This window comes from Podarcis liolepis, assembly GCF_965112155.1.
Source record: "Podarcis liolepis genome assembly, chromosome: 17".
Classification (NCBI taxonomy): domain Eukaryota; kingdom Metazoa; phylum Chordata; class Lepidosauria; order Squamata; family Lacertidae; genus Podarcis; species Podarcis liolepis.
In genome coordinates this window covers 22,117,629-22,128,527 of record NC_139571.1, presented here as the reverse complement: position 1 = coordinate 22,128,527, position 10,899 = coordinate 22,117,629, and the positions used below count along the sequence as shown (strand labels likewise).

At 43.0% G+C, this 10,899-nt stretch overlaps 1 protein-coding gene across 4 annotated transcripts in view; it reads left to right on the top strand.

The window, feature by feature from the left end:
* The window catches only part of ERMP1 (endoplasmic reticulum metallopeptidase 1), a 41,688-nt gene that overhangs the window by 9,568 nt on the left and 21,221 nt on the right, over positions 1-10,899 (top strand). For all 4 annotated transcript variants that reach the window (XR_014520630.1, XM_083482254.1, XM_083482252.1 and 1 more), the window contains exons 3-7: positions 348-475; positions 4,391-4,496; positions 6,906-7,052; positions 8,335-8,427; positions 9,053-9,265. Coding sequence is in view for 3 of the 4 variants with exons in the window: in XM_083482254.1 (XP_083338380.1) it covers positions 348-475; positions 4,391-4,496; positions 6,906-7,052; positions 8,335-8,427; positions 9,053-9,265 (687 nt within the window). In the remaining variant the exon portion in view is untranslated. The remainder of the gene's footprint in view (positions 1-347; positions 476-4,390; positions 4,497-6,905; positions 7,053-8,334; positions 8,428-9,052; positions 9,266-10,899) is intronic.

The following is a 10,899-nucleotide window of genomic DNA, read 5'->3' as shown; positions in this document are numbered from 1 at the left end:
TAGTTTTATAAAACTATTAAAATGTCAAAGGCCATCCTGGCTCAGAACTCTCTTGATAATTTTGTGCTTTTACACAGTCATTTTCCTTTTGCTTTTTGAAATGCTAGCAAAAGGAAGGACTGCATCTGATTTTATGCCAAGCGCTTTCAAGCACTTACAATTGGCAAGGAGGGAGGAAATTCTTCGTTTCGTTTCCATAATCCTCTTAGGGTGTTTTCATGTAACAATACAAGGCTGAAAGAAAACCTTTTTAAGGCGTTTTACTCAAATGAGGTTTTAAAAAATTGTGCAGCAGTTGTGCATCAATACACATAAATTGATTGCGCTCTGTATATTTTCATTTTAAGGGGCCAGTGATGATGCGGTCAGCTGTTCTGTGATGCTTGAGATACTGCACACCCTTTCTAAATCACCCAAACCATTGCAGCATGCTGTCATATTCCTGTTTAATGGTGCAGAAGAGAGTGTCTTGCAGGTAAACGTGGATTTAGGAAACAATAAAATCAATGAAAAATCAGAAAACAAAACAACTGCATTTCTTTATAGTATTGGTTTATATTTTGCATCTGAAGGTCCTCAGAGTGACTCAACAATGTGTATGAAAACAGTGAGATTGGCTCCCACCTGAAGCCAGTCAGTGAAAAGAATACAGGATGGCATTAGCAGCATCAATGCATTAAAAAAGTTTTCAGAGGAGGGGCAGGAGAGGAAGCAGAGGAAGGGCGAATGCAAGAGCCGCTTACTTTGGCTGCTGCCATGTTTTGCAGTAGCTCTGGTGTCCTCTACATACTGTTGGCACCATAAACCCCAAATCCTTTCCCAGCAGTTTCGTGTAGAGCAGTGATGTCCAATCGGTCGACCGCAATCGACAGGTAGATTCTTGGGCGATTGCGGGACCCTTATCGATTGCGGGAAGAAAAGTAAAGTATTTTGAATGTTTCTGACCCCTGCCTCCTCGCTCTGTCCCTACATAGCGTCATAAGGTCAATCTTTTGTAGTCTGCTTTGCACGCATGTTATCGTTGCAGTTAATTGTTAGCCCCCAAGAAAAGTTGAAAAACTTTAAGATAAAAAATTGGATTTAAGAATTTTGGATATGCTTCGGGTGAAGAAAGGGTAATTAATCTGCCAACTACAGCCACTGAGGTGCCAAGAGTGGCGGGAGGAAGAAAGATGACATCAAAGAATAACATCTAAACTGGTATGTTGGAACGAAACGGAAAGGAGGGGGGAATAATAGTTTATCTTTTTCTACTACAATAATACCTAACAAACCCTCCCCCCCAGAAGAACCGTCTACATTACCTATAGCAAGTGAGATTGGGAAATATAAACTGTGTGGAAATAATAACATTAACTAAAGCCTTTGCTCTTTGAAATACTTGGAAGAAGATAAAAGACTCTCCTGTGACATGCTATTTAATCGGGATCCGCCATTGTGAAACAGACTGAGTTGCAAAGATTAATATTCATAGGGAGAGGCGAGCTCTTACTTTGTTATTATAGCTGTGTTTCAAGTCCGATTTGGCAAACCTCCCCTGGAAAGACTAATGTTTGGTGCAACCTGTCAGAGAAAATTAATGAGCAAACGCCTAGACTTTATTTCATCAGAACTGAGAGAAGATGGCGTCTGCAACCAGAGAAGGACTTTTGGATTGAATCGGCATAAATACCAGCATGTGAGGACATACTGCAAATAAAAGACTTACCAGCTGCAAAAAAAAAAAAAGGAGAGTCATACAATGTTCACACAGAAGCATATTATTGTTCACTTCAGCCCGCCTGTGGGAACAACTCAGAGGCTATGAAAGAAAGAAGGATAACAGCAGGAAGTTTTAAAGAAGGAACTATTGGAAACTCAAGGCAGTAGAACCTTGAAGCATGGGAAGCCCCAACAAAAATTTATAATTTGGCAAAATATTTGGACTTTATGATATGTATTTGTATAATTTGGAATATTTAATGTGATTTGATTGGATTGTTAAAATGGAAAACTTAATAGAAATTATTCTTAAAAAAAAAAGTTGAAAAACTTTGGCCTTCCCCCCTTCAAAAAGCTCAACAATTAATGCCCCCCTAAAAAAAGCTTGGGACACGGGTGGCGCTGTGGGTTAAACCACAGAGCCTAGGACTTGCTGATCAGAAGGTCGGCGGTTCGAATCCCCGTGATGGGGTGAGCTCCCATTGTTCGGTCCCTGCTCCTGCCAACCTAGCAGTTCGAAAGCATGTCAAAGTGCAAGTAGATAAATAGGTACTGCTCCGGCGGGAAGGTAAACGGCGTTTCCATGTGCTGCTCTGGTTCGACAGAAGCAGCTTAGTCATGCTGGCCACATGACCTGGAAGCTGTACGCCGGCTCTCTTGGCCAATAAAGCGAGATGAGCACCACAACCCCAGAGTTGGTCACGACTGGACCTAATCGTCAGGGGTCCCTTTACCTTTTTAAAAAAATCTCAGGAACTCCTTTGGCCTTTACCCCCCTAACCCTAAAAAAGCTCTGCAACTGTGGCCTTTCTCCCCTAAAAAAAGCTCCACAATTTTGGCCCCCCCCCAAAATCTCAACAACATTGGCCTTCCCCCCCTAAAAAAAGCTCATGAACTCTGGGCAATCCTTGCCTTCCACCCCCCCCCCACCCCACACAGGCTCTTCCGTGCCTGGTTTAGAGCTGGAAAAGCTGCAAGCACTATGGCACTGCAATCTTGAGGGAAGGCACTGTTTTGCTTGTTACTGTACGCTGTGGGTGACTTTTGGGCTGATGAGTACGATAAAATGCTTTAAGTAAATACCGTACTTTTCCACCTAGTAAGACGCCCTCTATTTTGGGGGGCTCAAATTTAAGAAAATGGGGGGGATTACCCAGGGTTGTTGAGCTTTTTTTAGGGGGGGGTTGCCGAAAATCGCTCACCCGCACGTGTCACAAAATCCGCCTCCCGTCTGTCCCGTTGCCCGCAGAAGCTGCCAATCGCCTGCCCAACTGCTGGAGCATCAGCCAATCAACACCACCCATTGACGCAGCAACCAATAACACATCAGTAGCCTCTGCAGCAACCAATCAAACGTCCACCCTATGCACTACCCATGTATAAGACGACCCCCAACTTTTTTGCATGAATTTTAAAGGAAAAAACATAGTTTTATACAGTGGTACCTCGGGTTAAGTACTTAATTCGTTCCAGAGGTCCGTTCTTAACCTGAATCTGTTCTCATCCTGAAGCAAAGTTCTTAACCTGAAGCAATATTTCTGGGTTAACGGAGTCTGTAACCTGAAGCGTATGTAACCCGAGGTACCACTGTACATGGAAAAGTACTGGAAGTCTCCCAGTGCCACCTTTTTGACCCCCAACCTCCATGAGTAATCAGAGCTACCGATCAATTGATGCATTGACTGTGTATCCAGTACCCGTCCCCTTTAAAGTAAAGGTAAAGGGACCCCTGACCATTAGGTCCAGTCGTGGCCGACTCTGGGGTTGTGGAGCTCATTTTGCTTTATTGGCCGAGGGAGCCGGCATACAGCTTCCGGGTCATGTGGCCAGCATGACTAAGCCGCTTCTGGCAAACCAGAGCAGCGCACGGAAACGCCGTTTACCTTCCCGCTGGAGTGGTACCTATTTATCTACTTGCACTTTGACGTGCTTTCAGACTGCTAGGTGGGCAGGAGCAGGGACCGAGCAACGGGAACTCACTCCGTAGCAGGGATTCGAACCGCGAACCTTTGATCGGCAAGTCCTAGGATCTGTGGTTTAACCCACAGCGCCACCCGCGTCCCTATACCCGTCCCCTTTAGCTGGCCCAAAAGACTACTGTGCTCAGTGGTATTCAAAGTGGCTGAGAGTTGTAGCAGAACTGAAAGAGACACAGGTTTCCTGTCCAGTTCCCAGGATTGACCACCCAACCAGGGCAACCAAAGCAGTTTCTGTCCCCAAACAAGGCTGAATTGAGGCAGATTGAAATGGATCCAGATATTGATGTTGTGCTTTAAAGGCTTGAGCATTCCTAGGACCCAGCTATGCAGCTGCAAATAGAACGTTTTAAGTGTGTGTTAAGTGCACATTGTACAAACGTGACACTAGATGGCGATGGGGAGCTTATGGCAAATTCAAACTATTTTTCAAAACGCTTAAAGCGTTTTCAATGCGAGGCCAAAATTTGATGCCCCCCCCCAGCCCTCTTGCTGCCTTCAAAAGGAAGCTCCAGCAGCCAATCAGAAGGCACAGAAGCCCCGTCGGACACTTTGCAGTTTAGCTAGTTCTGTGCTCTTGCGACAAGTTATTTCCTTGCCTTACAACACTGTCTCCTAACGTTTTGTGAGAACCAGAATTGCTTTTGTGTGATGAGACGCTGATTCAAATGTCTCGCCATGTTTGACGTTTCTTGTTTTTGCTTCTCATCAAGGCTAGTCATGGCTTCATAACTCAGCACCCCTGGGCTAAATCAGTTAGAGCATTTATTAATCTGGAGGCTGCTGGAGTAGGAGGGAAAGAACTTGTGTTTCAGACAGGTAAGAGGCTTAATATCCCCTATCATGTATCCCCTATCATGCTTTCTTTTTTTTTAATAAAACAAGCAAATCCAAAACAAAACTCTACTCGAATACAACTGATGCAGAATCCATTGTTGTTATTATTATGTTTAAAAGGTTATCATATAGTTGAACTTTCATTGTGGCTCTGGCGAAAGCAAACAGGTGTAAAATTAAAGGTGGGGAAATCAGGTTTTTCCCCCACAGTCAGAATAATTGCTGACTGAATTAGTTATCCTTGTTCTTAAGTCATCTGATCTGATATTCAGAGAAGGTTAATAGTAAACCGTTCAGCCCCTTGATGTTCCAGCTAGCATTTAAACTGGTTTGGCAACTCTAGATGTGCCAGAATTTCTGTATTAAACGGGAACATGTTTGAAAGATCAGCAAAAGTGAATGAATTTCTTACATAAGGCCTGTGTAAAATGGCAGAAATCGAGGCTGGATCTAGACGCGGCAAAGAAGCGTTTCGGTTTAAAGTGTTGTAAATTTAAACAGGGAAAACAGGTAGAGAAAAACCGGGACTCCATGTTGCCACCTGGTGGCACAATATTATCTCGCAATACAACGCATATAAATCGCTTTTTCTTTACCCGTCTAAACACTGGTCATTGATAGAGTTGGTTTCAAGTTCTATTCAGTTCGTATGCTTTTGGCCTGAAAAATCCCCTCCTCCCCCTTTCTGTTATAGCAGGAATCTACTCCTACATAGTAGATAAACCTGCAATTGCAGTTTTGTGTATGCTTCTGCCTCGGGGTGATTACAAGAAGTTTAAGTATCAAAGAGTAACCTCTGCACATGCTTAACTTTTTTCTGAGTCTCACTAATAATCTCTGTATCTTTAACTGCAATTTCAAGTAGTCTCTTCTCCTGCATAATTACAAGAACAATGTAGGAGGCATATTTACCAGCAGCAATTTGGTTTGGGAAGTTTGCCCGTGTTCCACCATGCTAATATTTATTGCTATTCTTGCAAACACTGACTCAAAGAATGACACAAATAGAATTCTAGACACTAGAAATGCGTTCCTCTTTCCTCCTCTGCTATTGGATTATTTTATATTGATTGAATTGTTTTTATTGTTTGTTTGTTTATTTGAATGGATGTATGATTGCTGACTGAACACTGTTGTTTATTTTTATTATTACTGTTTCAGCTGAGCTTGTAAAGCTCTCTGGGGAAGGTTTTTATGGAGAGAGAGAGAAAAAATAGTCAATGTATCAAAACATTGCTCCCATCAGGCAACAAAACAAAAGAGCAAGTAGTTCGTTCAGAAGTACTTTTGCCTGTATTTTTAGTTCCAGTATTGCTAAAGATGAATGCAAATATCCCTGAAATTTGGATTACAAGGAAACAATTTGAGCATCGATACAGTTCACAGTTGATGGGGAGGGGGGTTGCAGCTAAAGGGGTTGGGCTCAGTTCAGCCCCTTCTTCAAATAGCAGGACCTGGGGCTCCCTTGGGAGGATCTATATTTAATAAAATAAAAATGAATAAATAAAATGTTTATGGAAGAGGCTGAGATCCAGTGGAAGCTTCTATGCAATTCCCATCTCCATCTGTTCCCAACGGTCTCCCAACCCTCTGAAGCATAATTTTTTGGGGAAGCACAAAGGGGCTACAATGGGAAGCGGTCATTGTTCGACCCTTCCTCAAGGTCAAAGGTCTCTGGATCCAGCACAAATTACTTCCTGTAAATCCAAATTTCGGGACTATTTGTATTTGCCTTTAGCTATGCTGGAACTAAAAACACAGGTGTCATAGACGCAGTTTCTTGCTCTGCATAATATCCCCACCTTATGGTTTCAACATTAAGATACGTAAAGGAGGTCCACGAAGGAAATGTTTCCTGACCCAGATTCCCCTGGCTATGACCTCTGAAGACCTTCTCTGGATAATCACCACCACCACCACCACCACCACCACCATTTATTATTTCTACCCCGCCCATCTGGTTGGGTTTCCCCAGCCACTCTGGGCATCTCCCAACAGAATATTAAAAACACGATAAAACATTAAACATTAAAAGCTTCTCTAAACAGGGCTGCCTTCAGATGTCTTCTAAAAGTCAGATAGTTGTTTATTTCCTTGGCATCTGATGGGAGGGCGTTCCACAGGGCAGGCGCCACCACCGAGAAGGCCCTCTGCCTGGTTCCCTGTAACTTCACTTCTCGCGGTGAGGGAACCGCCAGAAGGACCTCAAAGCAGAACATTGGGGTGGAGATGCTACTGAGCAATATGGGACTGAGAGGTCCTGGTAAATAAATGTAGCAGTATGAGTCAAGCCTGTGTCTTTGTGATAGGTCAAGCTACAGATCAAATACAGAGCGCAAATTTAAAATCGGACAATTCTTCATTTTTGCAATTGTTTCCTAATTATTCCAGGACCTGAAAACCCCTGGCTGGTGCAAGCATATATCTCTGCTGCAAAGCACCCTTTTGGTTGTGTCGTGGCTCAGGAAGTGTTTCAGAGTGGCATTATCCCCGCAGAAACAGATTTCCGCATTTACAGAGATTTCGGCAACGTTCCAGGTATGTTGCTTGACCGTTTGGTTAGGCCTTTATTTCTGCTTCCCTGTGTGTGCAGGAGAACGAAAGAAAGAAGGTAGAAAAAGATGGTTCTCTCCTGTGAGCCGTGCAAACAGAAACGTGTGATCTGGAGCGTTAGGGCGCAGGCTTAGCCATCCAGCGCTCGAAAGAATTTCAGGCATTTCTTTCCTGGGGCGATAAAACTAATGGCAAAGGGGCACAGGGTGCACCGATTCCGAAGCAACAGCAATAAACTGCAACTTGAAAGCACTTAGAATCTTGATCCTGTTCCAGGACAATCCAGACCCATTCAGGGCAGTGGTGAGGTGTGATTCTGTGCCAGAGCTGCTGCTGTATCCAGAACCCTGTTGCTCACACCAACCAGGGTGGAAGGCAGGGAGACATCAGTCAAATAATGACAGTGGGGTCAACTCTGGCTCTAGTGGCTCTGCCACGGGGGACAGAAATACTGGTGCCTCGCTGCAGGCAGAGGCTGGCAGAGCTGGGCAGAGGAACCATCCAGTCAATGTTCCCCCTTCAATTTAATAATAATAATAATAATAATAATAATAATAATAATAATAATAATAATAATAAAATTTATTATTTGTACCCCGCCCGTCTGGCTAGGTTTCCCCAGCCACTCTGGGCGGCTTCTAACAAAGATTAAAAATACATTGAAATGTCAGACATTAAAAACTTCCCTGAACCTTCAGATGTCTTCTAAATGTCAGGCAGTTGTTTATCTCTTTGACATCTGGTGGGAGGGAGTTCCACAGGGTGGGGGCCACTACCAAGAAGGCCCACTGCCTGGTTCCCTGTAGCTTTGCTTCTCGCAGCAAGGGAACCGCCAGAAGGCCCTTGGAGCTGGACCTCAGCGTCCAGGCCGAACGATGGGGGTGGAGACGCTCCTTCAGGTATATCGCTATATCGTCAAAACTGGTTTGATGTCCATATCGTGTTATCAGTTTCTTAATTTTTGACCTGGCAATATATTGCAAATTATGGTGCATGCATGCTATGCAAAAATCACAATGCAGGGAAAACTGCAAAGCCAGCCAAGGCTTCTCTCGATTCCTGCAGCCCCTGTTGATCTCTGTGCCGGGCACAGGAGAAATGAAGGGGGAGGCCAGAGGTCACGGGTGAACATGCAAATTTGCACTTGGGGAAAGAGATGGGTATATAAGCAGTTTGTTTCATTTTGTGGAAAGTTATTTGGTTTAGTTAAATAACACCTTGACTATTTTTTTAGTTTGATCACATTACCATGAAATTATATCAACAGGGATAGACCTGGCTTTCATTGAAAATGGTTACATCTACCACACGAAGTACGACACTGCAGACCGAATTCTGACAGATTCTATTCAGAGAGCAGGTTGGTACTCCGAGTTTCTCAGGGATTTTATAGCAATTTAAATCAAAACATTGCTTTGCACGCTGGTTGTTGCAACTCAAAGCCACAGGCGTGCTTTCGTATTCCAAAGAAATCAAACCTGTGGGGAAGGAAATCCAAAATACCACTGGGGTGGGTAGGAATTAATTGGCTCTATGAATTGGGCGGCCTACACTACTTGGATTGTATACTTTAATCAGTGAAGGCAATTTATAGATTTCACACCCTGATTTTACATACTTTTAGCTATCTCCTGGTTACGCCTTCATCTGCTTTCTTTTATCATCCTTGGCATTGAGTTTCAGTTGGAGAATTATTTTTCCTTTTTGCCTTAGTTTGCTCTACATTTTAGAGAAAATACATAGAGTTTCAGTTTAAGAGTTTCAGTTTGTAATGTTCTTATAGTACTGAGAATGCTTGCATAAAGTCCGGTTATAGGGTCACTTTCCTTTGTTTTTTGTTTTTACTCCTTTTGATCATAAAGTTCCAATTCCTATTTTGTTTTGTAATGCCATGTGTGGAATTTTATGTGAAAACAATGTATGGGAGGGGGGGGCGGAGGGGAGAGAGACGAATTCTAAATATATGCTCATATTTTTCCCCAAAGGTGACAATATTTTGGGTGTGCTAAAGTACTTAGCGGAGTCGGACAAACTGGCCAAATCTCATGAATATCGACATGGAAATGTTGTCTTCTTTGATATCTTTGGCATGTTCGTTATGTCCTACCCAGCTCGTGTCGGCTCCATTATGAACTATATCGTTACAGCCGTTGCGTTTCTTTATCTGGGGAGAAAAACATTGCAACTGAGAAAAAGAGGTACTGGTTATAATTCCATTTATGAACAGGCAAACGGGCCCTTTGAATGATTATAGCTTTCTCTTAAGTCTTTATTTACCATTTTATTTATTTCCCAGCTTTCCCCCAAGCAGCTCAAGGTCCTATACACACTCCACCTCCCCCCCCCCTCTATTCTGCCCTTGCAACAGTCTTGTGAGGTAGGTTAGACTAAGGTGGAACCTAGACACATATTTAAAAAGTCTTGAAAATGCTTCTGTGAAAAAAGTTTCGGGAAATGTATGGAATTTGACATAGCTCGCCATCGCCACCTAGTGTCACATCTGTATATTGCACTTTACAACACTCTTAAAACATTTCATTTGCAGCCATATAGCTGAGTCCTAAGAGGCAGTGAGTATCTCAAGGTCAACCAGCAGGCTTCATGGCTGAGTGGGGATTCAACCCCCTGGACTCCCATCTCCTAGGGCGATGCTGTAATCACGACCCCAAATTGGCTTTTAGTTTTCGTTGCTGCGCTTAATGCATTTTACCAAGAAAGCCGCTAACAAGTTTTAAACTGCAGGAGGTGGAGAGCATGCACTAAAGAGAGAGCGTCAGTCAGTCAGTCAGTCAGTTTTATTGCACATAGCCAAAGGCTGCCACAATGTACACAGAATCATTCAACAATTAAAAGAAAATATACTGGATTGATACAAAAAACTTAAAACATTTATGTTATCAAGACATTACCTATTCTAAACAGAGTTATAAAAGTACCTTAATATACAAATTAAGACATTAAACAATAAAATTTATAAGCTAAAATTATCACATGGCCACAAATATATTAAAAAATAATGTTAATTAATACAATGTGCAATTATATTCGAAGTTTAGTGATAAAGATAGAATATAGCTTGATGTAGATAGGGTCAAATAAATTCATCTCCTTTACAGTTGGTTATACCTTGGCTATATAATTTGCTCTAAGTTTCCTAGCGGCAGTTGCAAAGAGTGCTACATGCCAGGTCACATACTTATCTGTGTCTGCAAGGAGATATAAAATCATGTCAGAGGCGTTCTGGCCAGGGGACCTTGTCATGATAGGTGCTAAAAATCTTTCTCTTGCTTCATAATACAGGGGGCAGTGCAAGATATAATGCATAAGGTCCTCTACTTTAGGACATCCCCTAATGTAAACACATTCGTTTGTTGGTATGCATCAGAGAGAGCACCAGATGTGTGTCATTTGAAAAGGAAACCAAGACACCTTGGCTGAGATCCAATTGTAGAGTTGGAAGGGACCCCAATGTCATCTAGTCCATTGCCGGAATCTCAGGCAGATCATACATTACAGATGGCCATCCAGTCTCTGCTTAAAAACCTCCAAAGAAGGAGAGTCCACCACCTCTTGTGGGAGTCTGTTCCACTGTCAAACAGCTCTTACTGTCAGAAAGTTCTTCCTGGTGCTGAGTTGGAATCTCATTTCTTGTAACTTGAAGCCATTGGTTCAGGTCCTGCCCTCTGGAGCATTGCGGTTTTGGCATAAAAAAAAAAAAAGTAAAGGACCCCTGGACTGTTAAGTCCAGTAAAAGGCAACTATGGGGTGTGGTGCTCATCTCGCTTTCAGGCCGTGGGAGCTGGTGTTTGTCCGCAGACAGCAGACAGGACCT